General features: G+C 48.6%; 1 protein-coding gene across 1 annotated transcript; it reads left to right on the top strand.

Moving 5' to 3' along the window:
* On the top strand, window positions 1–20,596 carry QDPR (quinoid dihydropteridine reductase). Its single transcript, XM_015426272.1, has 7 exons — window positions 1–122; window positions 1,759–1,851; window positions 4,610–4,706; window positions 6,767–6,907; window positions 10,264–10,372; window positions 14,323–14,406; window positions 19,319–20,596. The coding sequence occupies exons 1-7, from the start codon at window positions 30–32 to the stop codon at window positions 19,422–19,424; spliced, it is 723 nt and encodes a 240-aa protein (XP_015281758.1). The 5' UTR covers window positions 1–29; the 3' UTR covers window positions 19,425–20,596.
* Window positions 20,597–20,917: the final 321 nt, after the last annotated feature.

Genomic DNA, 20,917 nt, shown 5'->3' with positions numbered 1-20,917 from the left:
TTGCCGGGAGGAAGGCGAGGCGGCGCGGCATGGCTGCGGCGGAGGCTCCCCGGGTGCTGGTCTACGGCGGGCGGGGCGCGCTGGGCTCCCGCTGCGTGCAAGCCTTCCGGGCCAAGGACTGGGTGAGCTCGGCTGCCTGGCTGGGGTGTGCTTTGGGCTGCAAAGGGGCTCGGGCGGAAGGCCTTTGGGGTTCGCGCCCTGCCCGGCGCCAGCGGGGGAGCCGCGGTCGAGCCCCGTTTCGCCCCAGCCGTGCCTTTCCTTTGCGCCCTTTCCACGCGTGCAGAGTCGCGCCCTTTCGGCCCAGCTGCCATTGGCAAGTGGGCCGTCTGGCCCTTTCGCCCGGGAGGATCCCGTGCGGCGCTCCCTCTGAGCCGTGGAGTCTTGGGAGGAGTACCAATCCATGTTCCCTCTGAGCTGTGGAGTCTTGTGAGCAAAAAGTCTACTTTGTGAGCTCCTGGCATTCAAGTGGTGAGCGGGCGATTCGGCTGCTGCATAACTTAGTTTGCTCTGGAGAGATCCTTCCTGAGCTGAGACCAAAATGTGTGAGCCAGAGGCTAAAGAAAAGTGGGCTAGCTCACACTAACTCAGCTTAGAGGGAGCACTGGTACAAATCCTACTTTGTGAGCTCTACCGGCATGAAAGTTGGGAGCCGGCGATTGGGCTGCTGCATCAGTTTGTCTGCTCTGGAGCCCCCTCCTTCCCCAGCCGAGACAAAAATGAGTGTGCCGGAGGCTAAAAAACCCTGTGAGCTGGCTCACACTCACTCAGCTTGGAGGGAACGCTGATCCAGTGGCAAAAGTGCATTGCGGGTGGACCCAAAGTGCATTATGCAGCAGGTGTAAAAGTGCCCTTTGTGTCTAGCCCTCCTTGGACCACCAGTGGGGGCCCAGATCGGCTTACGTCATTCTCCTCTCCTCCTGGGTGATCCTCACAACAACCCGGCGAGGTAGGTGAGGCGGAGGAGTCTGTGACTGGCTGGCCCAAGGGTCACCCAGCAAGCTTCCCAGGCATGAGTCAGGATTTGAACCTGGATTTGAATGCCCCAGTTTATGGACCGCCTGTGGGATCGGCTTCGCGCTGTGGTTCGTTACAGTGTCAGGGTGGGTTAAGGTAAAGGTTCCCTTGCTCGAAAGCCAGTCAAATCCGACTCTAGGGTTGTGGTGCTCATCTCCGTTTCAAAGCCGAAGATCCAGCGCTGTCCGAAGACGTCTCCGTGGTCATGTGGCTGGCATGACTAAACACCAAGGCGCACAGAACGCTGTTACCTTCCCACTGAAGTGGTACCTATTTATCTACTTGCAGTTTCTTGCTTTCGAACTGCTAGGTTGGCAGGAGCTGGGGCCAGAGACGGGAGCTCACTCCGTCATGTGGCACACTCGGGTCTCGAACCGCTGAACTACCGACCTTCCACAGCCTGCAGTTCAGCGTCTTAACCACTTGAGCAGGGTGGGTTACAAGAGTTAAAATCCAACCCCAGGAGCTGTCCCTGTGCAATAAAACTCCCCTCCCGTGAAAAGAGGGGGCCCTGCATGGAAATACTGAGGAGGTGGGAGGGAGGCAGGAAACTAAGAGCTCGGAGGAAACCTCTGCTGGGAGGAAGGTCTTTAAATGGGGAGGGGCTTTGGGCATCTACCTGAGGGGGACTTCAGAAAAGTCTGCAGCTATAGAACTGAGTCCTTTCTCCGAAATGTATTTGAACAGATCTGGTTTGCTGTTTAGAAATCCTTCAATATCTCGTGTGTGTGTGTGTTTTGTCAGTGGGTGGCCAGCATTGATTTAGTGGAAAACGAGGAGGCCTGTGCCAACGTCCTTGTGAAAATGAGTGACTCGTTTGTGCAACAAGCGGATCAGGTAACTGACCTCCCTCAAAAATTAATCAAATAATCTTATGTATGCATTTGTAACATTTGTGAGCCGCCTTTCTCTCTTTCGGAACTCAAGGTGGCTTACAAAACCGATAAAACGCTATGGTAAATACAATAAAAGCAAAAATTGTAAAGCTCGTTAATTTTTTTTTAAACCCTGTTTTATTATTACTTATTGAAATAATCAGAATAGAACCTGGGAAATGCTCGAGTGTTTGGCTTTCTGGAGGAAGTTTGTTCCCTTACTGTCAAGTCACAAGCTTACTTCCGGTGACCCTGTAGGGTTCTCAAGGCAAGAGATGTTCCAGAGTGGTTTGCCATTGCCTGCCTCCACATCATGACCCTGGTATTCCTTGGAGGTCTCCCATCCAAATACTAACTAGGGCTGACCCTGCTTAGCTTCCAAGACTGGATGAGATCAGGCTAGCCTTGTCTGTCCAGGTCAGGGTCTGAAGATTGGATACCTTAACATTTTATCTCAGGAGGGATGGGGTTTCCTGATGAGCATTGGGGGTTTTGATACTTCACAAGAGGCAAAAAGGCGGTCGGAGCAGCATCCTTCATAACTGCCTCTCCAGTGGCTGAACTGGAACACATGGAATTCACTTCCATGGGAGGTGGTGGCGGCTACAAGCATGGACGGCTTCAAGAGGGAATTAGGTAAGCATATGGAGCAGAGGTCCATCCGTGGCTATTAGCCACAAGGTATAGATAGGAACTCTCAGGCTGGGGCAAGGGATGCTCTGTATTCTTGGTGCTTGGGGGGGGGGGCAACAGTGGGAGGGCTTCTAGTGTCCTGGCCCCACTGCTGGACCTCCTGATGGCACCTGGTGTTTTTGGCCACTGTGTGACAGAGTGTTAGACTGGATGGGCCATTGGCCTGATCCAACACTGGCTTCTCTAATGTTCTTATGTTAACTGCAGCCCTTAAATACATAGTATTGATTTCAAGGAAAAGGTTCCCCCTGGGATATGCCAGCAGTCATGGAGGGAAGACACTCCTGTCAAGTATTGGAAACAAGAGGGAATACCCTCTAAGAAGGAATTAATTTCTAAAGTATTAGATGTGGTAGAAATGGATAAATTATCTACAATTTTGCAGGGGAGAGATGATGCACTGTTTGTATATAGATGGAAAATTTTTTTATACCTGGATAGATAAGAATTAATGTACTAAGCAATAATTACTATATATGACTCCAAAAGTCTACTGTCTTGCTGTACAAGATGTGTTTATTTTATATTGTATGGTTTTCTGAAAACTTAAAAATAAAACAATTTTTTTAAAAAAAGAGATAAATTAGGCTGCATAGGAGAAATCCATTACTAACTGGTTGTTAATGTACTTATAATCTAATTATAATATTCTTGAATTTTAATGCTTAATTGAAGCTGGTTAGTTGATTAAATTTTGGTGGTTGTGTGTTTAAAAAAAAAGAAAAGGAAGGAAGACACTCCAGTCTTTGCCTGCAGGTACAGACCTTGGGTAGCTCACCCAAGTGGCATCGCTGCCAGTTGTTAAAAATACTTTTTGCTCCTCTGTATCTGGAAAATCTTTTATCATGTAAAAAAAGGGAACAGAGAGGAGGACGATTCTATCCTTCTCCTCGACCTGCTAGATGCAGAATTTTAAAAAATGGACCAGTATTAAATTCTAGACCAAAGTTTGAGTCCTTGGCACCTTTGAGACCAACCAAGTGCGATGAAGTGTGCATGCGCATGAAAGCTTCTAGCCCGGGATTAAGCTTCGTTGGTCTGAAAGGTGCCCCCCCTGGGCTCAAACTTGGTTCTGTTGCTTCAGACCAACACGGCCACCCCACCTGAATCTGCCTGTATTAAGTTATGTGAGTCCCACCTGCAACCTGAAGTGGTCCAGCCCGGATGCAGCTCTGCCACTTTGCAGAGGATTCAGAGACAGAGGAGACAGAGCTGCTGTAACTTGCAGGGTTGCCACTTACTGGAAAGTCGTGGAAATGAACATTGGTCAGGGAAAGTAAGGGAAATCGTGATTAAGATATATTCAAGCAGTGGATTTTTGACCTGCTGCTGCAAGAGCCTGACCTGTTCTTGTGGCAACTGGAATAGAGAAGGAGCAGAACACAAGTAGAACTCAGTGATGCCCTTTCCCAACCCTTTTAGACAGAACGTTGATATAATTTTTAGTGTACCTTTAAAACAAGAACAAAAATGTCATGTCATTTGTTAGCATTCAGAGTTTACTTGAACTGCAATTTGTATCTTGGTGTCATTTTTGGTGCCATTGCACAACAGTTAATGTTGAAAGAAGCTGATATTAAATCTCTTTGACAAATATTTTTGCAGCTGAGACTTGTGTAGTTGTAGAGTGGAACCTTACCTTGCATTAATGCAATACATTTTTTAACTTGTGGTTATATTTGAATGGTGGTCAGGGAAATTGACAAATGTTGGTCAGGGAAAGTCAGGGAAATGAAAAATAAAATTTTAGTGGCAAGCCTGACTTATTCCATCCATGAAGTGCAGCCTCAATTTGCCTCGGGCTGTTTGGGGAGGAAGGAGGAGGAGGGTCAGTCCTTCAGTCTCGGCTCTCCTCTCCCTTGCCTGCACAGCCCTGAGGCAAATTTGAGGCAGCAGTTCCCGTTTTATAGACGGATCCTTTTGCGCTTGGAGTGAATCGTTGTGTTTTTAGTCTGGATGCTTACAAACTCTGGTGAGTGTCTCTGGGAAAGTGCCCTCACAAAGTCTTCATCTTCGCCCGTTTCAAGGTGACAGAAGATGTCGGGAAACTGTTGGGAGAAAAGAAGGTGGACGCGATCCTTTGCGTCGCTGGTGGATGGGCCGGAGGCAGCGTTAAAGCCAAATGTAAGCTGCAGAGTCGTGTGTGCAACCGAGGCAGTTCTGTGTGTGCCCTTTGAAGAAGAAGAAGCAGGGGATGGTGCGCATCCCTCTCCCTCCCTCAAGATTTAAAGGGCCCTCCAGCTGCGGCGGCTCAAGTGGTTAAGACGCTGAACTGCAGGCTGTGGAAGGTCGGTCGTTCAGCAGTTCGAGACCCGAGTGTGCTGCAGATGGCGTGAGCTCCCGTCTCTAGTTCCAGCTCCTGCCAACCTAGCAGTTCGAAAGCAAGAAATTGCAAGTAGATAAATAGGTACCACTCGGTGGGAAGGTAACAGCGTTCCATGCGCCTCGGTGTTTAGTCATGCCGGCCACATGACCACGGAAACATCTTCGGACAGCGCTGGCTCTTTGGCTTTGAAACGGAGATGAGCACAGCAACCCTAGAGTCGGACTCGACTGGCTTTCGAGCAAGGGAACCTTTACCTTTACCTTTTACCAGCTGATCGGTGGGCCACGTGCTCCCTGCCGATCAGCTGAAGAGCCCTTTAAATCTTGCGGGAGGGGAGGGACAGGGGTGGCCGCTGGCAGTCGGGCTTGGGGGCGGATTGGGGCTGTCCTACATGTTTGCCCCACAAGCCACAAAACCCTGGCTGTGGGCCTGATGGTTCGTTAGGGTCCTTCAGGCCAGGATCTGAAGTCGGCTCATGAACCACAGTTTGCCTTGATGACGGTTTCGCACTGTGTCCAATGCAGGCATACCAGTTTGCTGTCTGGCACTGCCCTCCCAGGCAACAGAGAGAACGAAATCCCTGGAAGTATCACGGAAAAAAACCTGGACTCCATTTCAGACTATGTGCTGACTCCCCGGAGTTTAATGGAAAACAGACACCCAAACTTTTCCTCCCCAAACACATTTTGATCTCTTGAAATGCCAGGCAGAACTGGATGCAGCTAATATGTGCTGGAAACTTGTTGCGAAACTGCACAGGAAGTCGTTTTTGCCAGCAGCCTTCCTGCTGTACAAAAATAATGTGCATCTCGCACGAACGATACTGCCTGTGCTAACATTGTGTGGCGTTTTTAACGTGGCACACACAGTGGCCTCAGAGCCCCATTCTGTTGGGAAAATGCCACCCACCCAGAGGGAGCCCTAGCCCAGAGGGGAAACTGAGTCACGAATCAGCTAGTCCCAGATCTTCCTTGTGAAGCAGCATTTTGGGAAAGAAACTGGCCTCTCTCCTGAGACAGGTCAGGCTTCCCAGTGTCCAGCCATAAGGGCTTTCCAGCTTTTGAGAAGAAGTGGGGGGGATGCATGTACCCCTCCCCATTCTTAAAAAAAAACCCTCAAAAAATCTTGTGGGGCTGGCCCCTTATGGAAGGGGGCAGAGCCCCTAACAGTCCTACTGTAGCTATGGGCCAGAAAACCATCGTTTAGGGCACAGTGCTCGTTCAGACAGTCATGTTAACGATTGTTTACCGAACTCCCTGTTCGCTCCACGTCTGAACTGCCTCCATATTGGACCGAGGGAGTGCTCAGGTTGCCCCTTGGCATCAGTGGGATCCACACCAGGAATTAAGCGGCGGTGAACTAGCCACAGTTCTGCTCTGAAGGCACCTGTGTCTGCCTGCTAATGTGCAGGGATCGCGACCCTGAGGAGTTAGGGTCTTACTTGCTGGCTCTGTGGAACGTCTGCCGCAGGGCAAGACATTTCAGGAGGAGTTTCAAATCTGACAAACGGAAGGAGAAGCAGTGTTTGTGTGGGGGTGTGGGGGTGATTCCATCAGAAAGTGGGTTGTAAGCAATCTTCCCTCTAAGCTATGGAGCCCTGTGAGCAAAAATTCCACTTTGTGAGCTATTGGCATTAAAGTTGTGAGCAGGAGATTTGGCTGCTGCATAAATTAGTTTGTTCTGGAGCCATCCTCCCTGAGCTAAGACAAAAATGTGTGAGCCGGAGGCTAAAAAATTGTGAGCTAGCTCACACTAACTCAGCTTAGAGGGAACACTGGTTGTGAGACCTCAGCAAGGGGGTGATCCTTGCTGTTTCCCCCCATGATGGCTGACGCCCTGCGGTTTCCTTGTTGCCCAGCCTTGTACAAAAACAGCGACCTGATGTGGAAACAGAGCGTCTGGACCTCCACCATCTCCAGCCACTTGGCGACGAAACACCTGAAGGACGGCGGCCTGTTGACCCTGACGGGGGCAAAAGCAGCCTTAGCTGGGACTCCGGGTAAGATAGAAAACGTTACGGGTGTTTCGGGTCGTGGTAGTTCTTTGGCCCTTCGGTTAGTCCTGCGGGAGAAAAGCTGCTTCCAGGTTCTCTGGCCCGCAACGTGTCTGCGATGTGGGGCCAACCCGGATCCTGGTGGGTGGAATGTCAGGCTCTCTGTTAGAAATCGGCAAACGAGGGAAACGGTTTGGAGGCATGGCCGTGACAACCTTTCGACAGGCTCCAAGAGTGACCCAAGCAGGTTGCTGCTTGGAGAAAGAGAGTGGGTAGGGGGCTGAACTTGTATTTGCTTTTGGAGGGGTTGGCAGTGACGGGGTTGATGCCAAGAGCCGGCCTGTTTACTTTGACTTCTGCTTTATGCTTACCAAAGGCCACTGACCTCCACCGCCCTTCTACCATCGATCGTGTCATGGACCTTGCGTTCCTGTAACTCCTGCCTTGCAGGGAACAGCAGTAGGAACAATCTCCCCTTCAGGGTCCTCCCGGGCCCATCCATCTCCTGTTCTGAGAAACCGTGAATTCTGCAATGTGCGTTAATTATGTAGATTGGGCAGATTTGACTAATTTATTCTAATCATGGGATGGGGCAAGCAGATAAGCAAGGCATCAGAGTCTTCAAGAGGGAATCCAACAGCTTCAAGAGGGAATTAGATAAGCGCAAGAAGGGGGACCCGCAATACTCGCGGGTGGGAGGGGAGAAGCTCCACAGGAGGAGAAGGAAGCAGCCGCAGGTGAGCCTTCTCCCCTGCCTCATCCCCGTTTCCGGCACCCACGGCGAGGCCCGCGCCCCTCCAAGCTTCCCTCTTCCCCTAGCCCCCCTTTAAAGCTCTCTATCTATCCCTGTGGCCATCACTTTGTCACTTCTGATCACTGCTGAGAGGCGCCTTTACAGAGGTTACAAGTATAATGGGTCACATTATAGAGAAAATCGTTACAAATTCCGAATAAATCACTGTTCCTAGCAAGAGCCTTGCAGCTGTCCTGGTTTCCTGAAGCGCCCCCAAAATGGCGGAAGAAGATGAAGAGGAGGAGGTTGGATTTATACCCCGCCCTTCACTACTCGAAGGAGTCTCAGAGCGGCTTCGCATGGAGGGGGCATGTTGGGAATTAGATATATAGATAGGAAGCAGAGGTCCATCAGTGGCTATAAGCCACAAGGTATAGGTAGGAACCCTTAGCCTGGGGGAAGGGATGCTCTGTATTCTTGGTGCTTGGGGGGGGGGGCAACAGTGGGAGGGGTTCTGGTGTCCTGGCCCCACTGCTGGACCTCCTAAGGGCACCTGGTATTTCTGGCCCCTGTGTGATGGAGTGTTGGGCTGGATGGGCCATTGGCCTGATCCAACATTGGCTTCTCTTATGTTCTTATGTCCTGCTGCCAAGCCCTGGAAATCTCACCCTGTTGCCTTTGGAGATTGTGAAGGTCGTTCCCCTGCATGCAGTCAGGTGCCTCTTCACAGGCATAAGCCCCAGAGTAGTGATACTGTCCAAAAGCTGGACTTGGTCACTTGCAGTGGAGTTTTTACTGAGTTGTTCCAGGTGCAGTGTCCTGACTATACGGCTGAGGCCTTTGCAGTGCCTCAGAGAAATTTGTGGAGAAGATCTCTACCAGCGGCTACTACCTAGGGTAACTAAATGGAACCTCCATGCTCAGAGGCAGTATACCTCTGAACGCCAGGATCAATGAGAGGGAGGAAGCTGCTGCCTTCTTTGTGTGTGCCTTAAAAGTACAGGGGGGACAGCATTGGGAACGTGGTATGCTGGGCTCAGTGGAGCATGGGTCTGATCCAGTAAGGTGGTCCCGGTGTCCTAGCATAGTAGGACCATGAGGAGTTCCAGAGGGATCTGTTGAGGCTGGGCGAATGGGCGTCAGCATGGCAAACAAATGGTTTTGGCCACTGTGTAACAGAAGCGTGTTGGACTGGATGGGCCTTTGGCCTGATCCAACATGGCTTCTCTTATGTTCTTAAATCCTGATCTTTCTTGCTCCTTATGTACATGGATGCAACCAGACTGTAAAGATCTTCTTGAGCACATTTAGTCTGGACATAGTCTGGACATAAACGATTTTATGCTTTTTTTTTAATGGTCACCCTGATTGTGGGATGTAAACCAAAAAGTCTTAAATGCGCAAAGAGATGGACAAGGTCCCGGACCCTTCCTGCATGTCTAACAGAATATTTTGATCTGGATTGTCTGGTGTTTGCTGCGAGAGAATACTGTCCAAGCTTTCTTTACCATTTCATAAGGGAAGAAGGTTGTGGGGGTTAGGGAGAGTCAACTTCCCGTCAATGTGGCCCAGTTTCGCTGCTTGGGAAGCGAAGGATGGGAGGGGGGGAGCCAAGCATTACATCGGTGGCGCCCCTTTTGCAGTCTGAAGTGGGCCGTTCCACTTCAGACTGCAAAAGGGGGCGCCACTGATCTAAAGCTCTTCCATAGAAAAACATTCCCTGCACCAGAAATCTAGATGTTGGGGAGATGACTATAATAGAACCCCCTCTTCCTGACATGCTAGTTTTCTATAAGCGGGGGAAGGGTTTTTTTTCACGATACATCAGTTGGTTAGGTGAATATCTCCTGCTTGTGATGGTCTAGTCTGGACATACCTTTAGCACCCCCTGGGCTTTGCCGTTGTCTTTGTGACCTTACTTTTTATCATGCTGTAAAACTGGTCAAAGCAATGGTATTCCCAGTAGTAGTGTATGGCTGTGAGAGTTGGACCATAAGGAAGGCCGAGTGCCGAAGAATAGATTCTTTTGAACTATGGTGCTGGAGAAGATTCTTGAGAGTCCCTTGGACTGCAAGGAGATCGAATCAGTCAATCCTAGAAGAAATCAACCCTGACTGTTCCCTGGAAGGCCAGATACTGAAGCTGAAGCTCAAATACTCTGGCCACCAAATGAGAAGGGAGCACTCACTGGAGAAGACCCTGATGCTGGGAAAGACTGAAGGTCAAAGAAGAAGGGAACGGCAAAGGAATGAGATGGTTAGACAGTGTCACTGATGCAACAAACATGAAATTGAGCCAACTTCAGAGGACGGCAGAAGACAGGAGGGCCGGGCATGATGTGGTCCGTGGGGTTGCAAAGAGTCAGACTCGACTGCGTGACTGAACAGCAAAAACTGATAGCTGACCAGTCCCCTGGTGACCTACTATGGGGTAAGTTCCTGCCCGCAACCTTGTTTCCAAGAGCATCAGTTGGTGGAGACGACCATTAGGTGGCTTTCTGCCAGAAGTAGGGAAATGCTTTGGATCGCTCTACTGAGCTGTCTTGAAATGTATAAGCTCAGTTTGTGTTTCCTACCTCAGGTTCAATGTATTTGCCTGCGAGAATGACGTTTCCATCCTTTCCTTGTAGGAATGATTGGCTACGGCATGGCCAAAGCAGCCGTCCACCAGCTGTGCCAGAGTCTATCCGGCGCCAACAGCGGCCTCCCACCGGGGTCTGCGGCCGTGGCCGTTCTCCCGTAAGTGGCTGGATCTTGACCTCTGCTATCTCGGTCGATCTTTACTTACATCACAGCACATCTGGAATGCCCTGCTGGATCCACTAGCAGAGGCTGTGGTGAGCGGCAGTGTTCCCTCTAAGCTGTGGAGTCTTGTGAACAAAAATTCTACTTCGTGAGCTCCTGGCATTAAAGTTGTGAGTGAGCGATTTGGCTGCTGCATAAATTAGTTTGCTCTGGAGCCCTCCTTCCTGAGCCGAGACAACAATTTGTGAGCTGGAGGCAGAACAGAACAGAAAACCTTTATTGGAATAACATAGATAAACCAGAAGAAAGGAAAAATTTAAGGGGTAGTACTAAAACAACGTCAACTGGAGGCTAAAAAACTGTGAGCTGGCTCACACTAACTCAGCTTAGAGGGAACACTGGTGGGCGGAGCCTTCCTTCTCCAAAAGATCTGTCGCGGAGAAAAGCACCTCTGCTAGCAGAACAGAGCCACACGATCCAGTCCGATGTGTTGTATTCTGGTTTCTCTCATTCCGAAAAGGGTATCATGGAGTGGCAAAAAAGTACTCATGCTTACTTTTATATATCCCGCCTTTCTCTCCGATGGGGACCGAAAGGGCCTTACATTCTCCTCTCCTCTGTTTTATCCTCACAACAACCCTGTGAGGTAGGTCAGGTCACCCAGCAGGCTTCCATAGCACAGGTGGGGATTTGAACCTGGATTTCCCAGATCCAAGTCCTACACTTCAGCCACTACCCCATGCTGGGGAATTTCAGATTACCCTTTTTAAGCCGTTACTGTACCATCTTGGAGTAAACTGGCACAGGGGCAGCCATTTCACACAGCCTTTCCCCTACCAGTAAGGAGCCATCTCTGAAGCGGTTTGGCATTTCAGACTGCGTCGCTTTGTTTTCCTGCCCTTTTTCGCCCACGCGGGCGGTCATCTTTTTTTAAACATTCTTTTAAGAGCGCTATAGTGCTATAACACAACACCAAAACAGCACAATAGCAACCCCATTGGAATACCTGGACTCCATTGAGATACATGAGATTGGGGGATTTAAAAATAAGAAGTGGAAGCTCGGGAACGCACAGTTTGAGAACATATTTTTTTAAAGACTAGCTCGGCTTGCAAACAGCATCCTCCTTTTGATGGCCAGCATTTCAGGATGCCATGCCTCTAGGGGAGACCTGGGGATCCCCTGTACTTTCAGCCAGTGTTCCCTCTTAAGCTGAGTTAGTGTGAGCTGGCTCACAGTTTTTAGACTCTAGCTCACACATTTTTGTCTTAGCTCAGGAAGAATGGCTCCAGAGCAAACTAATTTATGCAGTAGCCAAATAACTTGCTCACAATTCTAATGCCAGGAGCTCACAAAGTGGGATTTTTGCTCACAGGACTCCACAGCTTAGAGGGAGCATTGAAGAGTTACAGTATCTCCTGCTTACAGATATCAATTCCCAGGCATATAGTGAATGCTATGGAAGGAGGACTCCGTGGCATTGTACTCCATTGAAATCCCTGTTCTCCCCAGATGTAGTGATCTCATGTATCTCAGTGGTCCAGGCATTCCAGTGGGGTCGCTATTGTGCTGTTTTGGGGTTGTGTTATAGTGCTATAGCACTCTTAAAAGAACGTTAAAAAAAGACGGAGATCGCCCGTGCAGGCAAAAAAGGGTGGGAAAACTTCATAATCGGAGGAAGCGCTACGGGGGCATTTTACACAGCAGCCCGTAGCGCTTCAGGAACGGTATAGAAAATTGAAGACCGCTTGGAAGCAGTTTGCAGGTAAAACGGTTCAGGAACACTTCCCTAACGGGCAGGAGCGTTTGTGTCTGAAAGGGTCAATATATTCCGTTAGGGAACTGTTGCTAAAATGGTTCTGTCTGAAATGTCAGTACAGAAACGGTTAGTGAACAGTTCCTGAAACGGAACATATCGGCTGTCTGAAATCCCCCGCTGGCTCTCGAAATGGGGAATGGGTTCAGCATTTTCTCTGCCAGGAAAGGACAAAGCATTTGGGACTTTCTAGTCGAGCAGAAAGATGATTTGAATTTGACAAGATGGGTTTTGTTTTCGGTTTCCCCCCTCAAGGCAACAGCAGCGGTTGGGTGGCGAAAGCTTAACCCATTCCACTCACACTGTTTTTCTGGGTGCGAGTCAGGGTCGCCCCTGTCTTGAGCAGCTCTTTTCCCCAGCAAGGGGGAACATTCCTGTAAATATGCCAAAAGTTCAGTGTCTCTTGCACACCGGCTCCTGTCTACATGGACCCCCTCCCCAACGTCCGTTTGCTTTTTAAAAAACTCAAGTGATGATTGTGGGTTATCTCCCCACATGACATGTAATGGCACTCTGAGAGGTTAGTTGTTCCAGTTTGGTGTAGTGATTAAGACTGCAGACTCTAATCTGGGAGAACCGGGTTTGATTCCCCACTCCTTCATATGCAGCTGCTGGTGTGACCTTGGGTCAGTCTTATGTTCTTTCAGAGCTGTTCTCTCAAGAGCAGTTTCTGTCTGACCTCTCTCAGCCCCACCTTCCTCACAGGGTGTCTGTTGTGTGGAGGGGAAGGGAAAAGAGTTTGTAAGCCGCTCTGAGACTCGTTCGGGTAGTGAAGGGCGGGGTATAAATCCAATCCCCCCTCCCCCCCTCCAGTCATTATTATATTTCTTTATTTATTATATTCCATTTTTATACTTCCCTTCCCTGTAAACAGGCCTCAGGGTGGTGTACAGGAATAGATAAAACAACCATGTAAAGTCGGAAAACAGTAGGACAGTCCTAGTCCGGCTTATCTGGATTTGAGCATCTGTATTTGTTGACTTATCTAGCTTGTGAAATCTGATCCCATCCTTCCTTCCCCTGGGGTTCTCTGAGTGGAGTCTGTTGTTCTCCATCCCCCTCCCCCATTTTATCCTCACAGCAGCCCTGGGAGGTAGGCCAGGCAATGTGACAGACCCATCGGGGATCTTCTTAGGGTTGCCAGATATTGCTGTCGGATGGCTAATGACCTGCCAGGGCCCATTGTCATCTTGCGCACCCGGGAAGGAAAGAGACGCAACCCTGGAGGTTTGTTGCTAACCTGAATGACAACATTGCTCCCCGTCACTTTAGTGTCTTCCTGTAATCCCCCCTGCCCCCCCCTTGTTGGGGTTTGCCCGCCCGATGGGCCCCTTACCCACTGGCCCAGATCCGGCCGCCGGGGGGAACCCCACCCCCAAAGCTCACTGGCCTGCTGCCCAAAAAGGGTGTCAAAAACCCCTGACCTCCAGACCTGGGTCTTTGGGAGTTCAGCACCATCACTGCTGAAAGGAGGTGGGGGAACAGCAAGCAGTCTGGAGTTCATCATGCACATTGCAGGGGGGACGCTCTAGCATTTGAGGGGAAACTCTATGGTTTCCCGTCAAATGACCCCTCAATGTGCCCGATGCGATGACGTCACTTCCGGGTGACCTCACTGCACGCATGCCAAAGAACTCCCAGAGAGTAACTGGGACCCCCCCCCCCCGGCTGCAATCCAGGTAAGACCTGATAACCCTAGTTCTTTTTTTTAACCTGGAGAAACGGTTTGATTTTCATCGTCTGTGAGGAGAGAAATCAGAAAAAATTCATTTATCCTTCATCCAGTTGCTTCTCCATTCAAAACTGTGCTTTTCCAGAGCATTTTGGGGGGCAGAGGGGTTTTTCTTTTACTCACATTTGCATGAAACATTTGACTTAATTCTTTGTGCAAATAAGAAATGCAGAAGGATCAAAGTCACCTTGTTTTGTTGGGGCTTCCTTTTTTATACAATATCTTCCTACGCAATAGAAAGCAAGATCTTAAAAAAATAACATGCGTACAGGCTGAGATGGACAGGATTCAAAAGAGCATGACTCACCCCCTGCGCTGCTGGTTCTGTGGAAATGTAGGCTGCGCTTATCAGATGCGCTAACAGACAGATAAAGGACTTCTCTTTCTCCATCCTAGGGTTACCTTGGATACCCCAATGAACAGGAAATCCATGCCGGAGGCAGACTTCAGTTCCTGGACACCGTTAGATTTCCTTGTGGAGTGAGTAAACAGGCCTCCTCGCTCTACAGCTGGGGCACTGCATGCATTTTGGAAATCTTGAAAATTGGTCCCTACCCAGCGGTAATGAAAGTAAATGTGTTTGCCTTGGTGTGCAAGTGGTTTCAGTGCTTTGCCAAAACTGGAACACCGTTCTTGCCTGTGGTAGGTTGTACTCGCAGGGCTTATTGCCACTAAAGATGGACTCTAGTGTGATACACCTAGGAACGCCTTCTTGGTTCTGCCCTTAAGTCATCAGACTCCTGGGATCAAACAGATCAAAAGCCTCGGAAAGATCTTCTGGCAGGAGTGGGGGGAAGAAGCCCTCTGCCTTTGGTGCTGGGAAGACTGGGCTTCCCAGTCCAGAATGGTGATGGTTGATGACAGTGAGTTAATCAGAGTTAGTTTGGGTTGTTGGGTTTTTTTACAATGAGAGTAGTTTAGCAGTGGAATCGGCTGTCTAGGGAGGTGGTGGTGAGCTCCCCTCCCTGGCAGTCTTCAAGCAGTAGCTGGACGAGCACTTGTCAGGGATGCTCTAGGCCAGTGGTGGCGAACCTATGGCACGGGTGCCAGAGGTGGCACTCAGAGCCCTCTCTGTGGGCACGCGTGCCATCGCCCCAACCAGGCCCAGACCATCATTAAAGTGTCGAATCCTCTGCCAAATAATTTTAAGTCAATGAAAGCATTTGGGATTGCTTTCCTTACTTTGTTTGGATCATCGTAAGTTAATGTATGAGTTGTTTTTTCTAAAGTAAAACCTCAGCATTCAGGTTAAATGGCCGTGTTGGCACTTTGCGATAAATAAGTGGGTTTTGGGTCGCAGTTTGGGCACTCGGTCTCTAAAAGGTTCGCCAGCACTGGGCTAGGCTGATCCTGCATTGAGCAGGGGGGCTGGAGGTGATGGCCGGCGTGTCCCCTTCCAAATCTATGATTCTATGACTCTAGTAAACTGGGATTTGAAACTAGAGTAAATGGACCTGGTTTCTCTGTATGAGAAAGGTTTGGGAGGGTGTGGAAGGAGGAGGGTGCCAGCAAAAATCAGATTTGCATACGTCCCAGCATAATTCCACAGGTGAGGAAAGACACTGCCGAGTCTAAAAGAAGACCTGCATGGTTAACAATGCAAGTCAAGGAAGCTATAAAACCCGAAGAGGCGTCTTTTAAAAAGTGGAAGGTCTGCCCCAATGAATTAAACAGGAGGGACCAAAGGTTCTGGTGAAAGAAAGTACGTCAATAATGAGGAATGCAAAAAGAGATTTTTGAGGTGCGGGTTGCTAAAAGCGGGCCCTGGGAAGAAGACTGGTTATCTGCCGCTTTGGAACTTATGTCGTTGGTCCGGATCCACCCTACCGGAACCCATCTTGGAACTGGGAACATCAGAGCACCAGCACTTTGTTATGTTTTTATCTGTTTTTTTAATTTTTTTAATTATGGCTTTTGCCCTAATTGTTAGCCGCCCTGAGCTTTAGGGGAGGGCGGGATATAAATCAAATTATAAATAAATAAATAAATCAAGACAAACAATAGATTAAAAAAGATCTGGAGCAGGAAATCAGCTAGAGATGCAGTGGGGCCTCTGGATGACAAACGAATAAAGGGATTGCTAAAGAAAGATGGGGAGATGGCAGAGAGGTTCAGTGACTTTTTTGCTCCAGTGTTCACTGTGGAAAGTGTGGGGCATACCACAGCCCCTATTTTCAGGAAGAGAGTCTGAAGAACTGAGCCAAATTGGGGTGATGAAGTTCTAGACCAATTGGGAAACTGAAAACTGATAAATTTCCAGGTCCTGATGGCATACACCCAAGAGTCCTTAATGAACTCAGATGTAAGATAGGTTACATTTAGGAAAGGGGGGGGTAGATAGAGGTTTATAAAATTATGCATGGGGTGGAGAGAGTTGATAAAGAGAATAGTAGACCAACGATCACAAAATTCAGCCACTGTCCCAGAAGACTGGAAAGTAGCAAATGTTACAGCAGTTTTTAAAAACAGATCAAGAGGGGAACCAGGAAATTAAAGGCCAGCCAGTCTAATGTCTGTCCCAGGAAATTAGTAGAAACTGTAATCAAAGATACAATTTTTAGGCACATAGAGGAACAAAGCCTGGTGAGGGAAAATCAGCATGGCTTCTGCAAAGGGAAGTCTTGCCTCACCTAACCTTCTGGAGCTCTTTGAGAAAGTGAACAAGCGTGTAGACAATGGCGACCTGGTAGACATTATATACCTGGACTTTCAAAAGGGTTTTGACAAGGTACCTTATCAAAGACTCCTGAGTAAACTTAGTGGTCATGGGATATGTGTCAGCTATGCTGCCATGGTGCTTATGGGCTGGGGTTCATCTGCTTGACCTGTGTACCAGCTGCTGCTGCATTCCTTCTTTGCTTCTGTAGTGCGTTATTAATTTATGACCTTGGAGATTGTAGTCCCTGGGCATCATGTAGCTGCGTTCCCAGCTTCGGCTCTGATGGCCTGGGACCCCTTCTCCCGCACGCAGGAGTCAGGCCAATTGGCCTATGGATGGGGGTGTGTGTGCATACGAATACCCTATATCCCATTGTGCTTGTAGAAACGTCGCCATTCCTAACAGTGACCATGTTACTGCCTCTATAGCTCTGCAATAAAGTATAACCTTTCTGACAAGTGTGTACTCTGTTGTTGGCTGTGGAACCTGACAATATGGATTAAAGACTGGTTAAATGACAGGAAGCAAAGAGTAGGAATTAATAGACAGTTCTCACAATGGAGGGAAGTAAGCAGTGGGTTTGATCTGAAATTAGGGGTGACTAGTGTAGGGGCCAGGTTTGCAGATGACGCAAAATTATTCAGGATGGTGGAAAACCAAGCTCCAAGAGGACTTCCACAAACTGGGTGAGTGGGCGGCAAGGTGGCAAATGAAGTTCAGTCTTCGTTTGAGTGTAAAGTGATGCACACTGGGACAAAAAATCCCAATGTCAAGGAAAGGCTAATGGGGTCTGAACTTGCTGAGGCTGAGAGGTAGAAAAATCTTGGAGTCGTAGTGGATAGGTCAATGAAAGGGTCAACCCAGTGTGCTGCAGCAGCGAAAAAGGCAAAGTCTACGTTAGGGATTGTTAGGAAAGGGGTTGCGAATAAAACGGCCGATATTGTACTGCCCCTGGATAGATCTGTGGTGCTGCGGCCTCATTCAGAATACTGTGTACAGTTCTGGTCACCGTATCTGAAAAGGGCATTGCAGAGCTAGAAAAAGTACAGAGGAAGGCAACCAAGATGATGAGGGGGTTGGAGCCCCTTCCCTATGAGGAAAGGCTGAGGAGTTTGGGACTTTTCCATTTAGGAAAGGGGGGGGGGTAGATAGAGGTTTATAAAATTATGCATGGGGTGGAGAGAGATGATAAAGAGAATTTTTTTCTCCGTCTCCCAAAATACTAGAGCTTGACGGCATCCAATGAAGTTGATGGGCAGTAGGTTCAGGAAAGACAGAAGGAAATACTACTTTACACAGAAAGTGGTCAAAATGTGGGATTCGCTGCCAGAGGATGTAGTGATGTCGAACTGACAAAGGAAATTTTTTCTCCCTCTCCCAAAATACTGGAACTCAACGGCATCTAACGAAGCTGATGAGTAGTAAGTTCAGGGCAGACAAAAGGAAATACTTCTTTACACAGATGTGGCGTTTCAGCTGGCATAAACTGTACCGGTTGGAACTGGTGCAGTTTATGCCGGCTGAAACGCGATCACACTTACCTCCTGTCTGCAGAGCCCATCGCTGTATGCCCGTTCACACACAGCGGGCATCGGCAGTTTGTTTGTTTGTTTTTTTTAAAAAACTCAGTTTAAGCATGCGCATAGGCAGCCATCCACAGAATGGCGATTTTCGCGCATGCGCAAAAAACCCTGTTTTAAAGGACTTACCTTTAAAGTTTTAAAGAGCAAAGTAGCCTCCTTGAGGTCCCGGATGCCTCCGAAACGCTAAACTAAGGCCCTTTCCTTTTTTAAAAAACAAACGCCAGGTCAAAGCTTCGCCCAAACGCATATCGCCGACCTTTAAAAAAAAAAATGGCGGGTGAAAATCGGAAGCCTCAGGCTTCCGAAAGGAAGTGGCTCTGCAACGGTGGAGAGCGATCAGACGGGGGTAAAGCAATTACAACTGTTGCACTCAGGATACCACCACTTGGGGACCTAGTGGCAGAATACAACGGTGTAAAGCTCTTTGCAACGGTTAGGGACGGAAGGCAGATGTTCTACGTGTGAATGCCAGTAAGTACACCGATTCCAACCGGCAGCTATTCCGTTGCAAATGCCCCGTCTGAACGTACCCAGAGAGTGATTAAAATGTGGAATTCGCTACTGGAAGATGTTGCGATGGCCACAGGAATAAACAGCTTGAAAAGGGGATTAGATCGATTTGTGGAGGATAAGTCTGTCAATGGCTACTAGCCATGGGGACTGAGGGGAACTTCCACATTTAGAGGCACTAAACCTCTGAATCCCGGAGCCAGGAGGCAACATCAGGGGAAGGCCTCAGCCTCTCTGCCCTGTTGGCCGTCCAGAGGAACTGGTTGGACACTGTGTGAGATGGGATGCTGGACTAGACAGACTTTTGGTCTGATCCAGCAGGGCTCTTCTTATGTTCTAATGCCACTAAAAGGGATGTCTGAACACAGCCATTACTTAACAGTTTCATTTATTAAGCTGGTCTTTACACTTCAGCCTGAATGGATTCAGATCCGTCATTTACGGTGCTGTCCTCGGCAGAATTGCAGCCTTCTGTGTCCAAGGGTTTGACTCTGCACAGGGTTGTGCTGTTACAAATGGAAACACATTAGAAAAATGGAAGCACTTTGCATTTCTCTAACTGCAGCAATACGAATGTGAATGTGCAGTCATGACATTGATTCACAGTGGGGTTTTTGTGTGTGTTTGTGTGTTTTAACAGCACTTTTTTTGACTGGGTCACTGGGAAGAACCGGCCGGGCTCAGGGAGTCTGATCCAGGTTGTAACCACAGGAGGAAAGACGGCGCTGACGGCAGCAAATCTCTGAACTGGAGGCGTTCCCATTTCTGCAGACAACAGTTGTTGCGAGTCTTAGTGAGTGTGTGTCTGTGTGTGTCGTCTGTGGTCATCACTTTCTGCCAATTAAAAGAGCTCTCTCGGGGAGCGAGACCCGAAGTCCTGTTTCTGTTGCTAGCCATGAGCCAGTCGCACTGAATTACCAAAGAGCACAGTGTGTCTTGCATTTAAATCAGTATGGCAAATTTCATGTCTTGCTAATGGCCAATGTGGTGCAGTGGTTACAGTTTTCGACTAGGACCTGGAGCAGTCAAGTCTGAATCCTCACTCTGTGACATGGAAGCTTGCTTGGGTGGCCTTGGGCCTGTCCCAATCTCTCTAACCTACCAAGCCAGTGTGGTATAGTGGTTAAGAGCGGCGGACTCTAATCTGGAGAGCCGGGTTCGATTCCCCACTCCTCCTCCACATGAAGCCAGCTGGGTGACCTTGGGTCAGTCACAGTTCTCTCAGCCAAAAAAAAAACACCTACCTTGCTGCAAAAAGAGCTGTAGCTTCAGGCTGCCAGACCATCTTCAGATCTCCTGGCGATGCTACACCCACTGCCAGACAATAATTATTATTAATTATTTGTCTAACCTGCCTTACAAGGTTGTTGTGGTGAAGAAAAGGTGGGGGAGGGGAGAATGACGTGGTAAGCAGCTTTGGGTCCCAATTGGGGAAATCAGGGTATAAATAAAATAACTTTGCAGCATTTGCTGAGGCTTAAGAAATTAAATAGTGGTACTAGTGGGTGAAAAATTGGTAGGGGGAAATTACTCTTAGCCTTAAGAAATTAAATAGTGGTACGAGTGGGTGAAAATTGTGCTTTGACTGTATGACGTACATTCATGTGTCTGATCTGCCATTTGGGAGAATTCCCCCCCCTGCAATATTTTTGTGACTTTTCAAGCAGATGGTTCTTTTGTTTGTTGCTGTTAATAAATATCAACCATAAATGAGACCAACTGGAATTATACCCCCCTCCCTGCTGAGTGCTCTTTGCTGTCTCAAGAAGCTCCAAAGAAGACTCCAAGGCAAGGCATGTTGCTGTTTCTGATCCTTAACAATGCCCCTTCAAACTGCAGCTGGGGCAGAGGAGGGTTGAAAGGCTCCCCCATTTCCCCGCTTAACTTGTCTTTATAGATATGTATGTATGTGTGTGGATTCTGTATACTAATAGCCAAGTTGGCCAAATCTGAGGATACTTAAATCCGGTGACTAGAGCTGTGAACAGGCAAGACAGATCTTTCTACAAACCTGAAAAGAGCCCCACGTTTGCAGGAAAATGTGAAATAAAAATAAAAGGGGGGGAGTAAAAACCCAGAAATGATAAAAAGAGTGCCTGTAGCTTTAAGCAGCAGATTCCCTCAGTGGCTGTTGCTAGGCAACCACAGTATTCCAGGCTGGGTTTCTGTGAGTACAAAGGCAAGGGGAGATGGCAGGGTCCTTTCCAGGACTATTTTTGCCTTTGACCCATTACTAGAG

The sequence above is a fragment of the Gekko japonicus genome, unplaced genomic scaffold (genome assembly GCF_001447785.1).
Source record: "Gekko japonicus isolate JY-2015 unplaced genomic scaffold, Gekko_japonicus_V1.1 scaffold451, whole genome shotgun sequence".
Lineage (NCBI taxonomy): Eukaryota > Metazoa > Chordata > Lepidosauria > Squamata > Gekkonidae > Gekko > Gekko japonicus.
The sequence above is the reverse complement of the archived record's forward strand: the minus strand, read 5'-3'. Positions and strand labels throughout refer to the sequence as shown.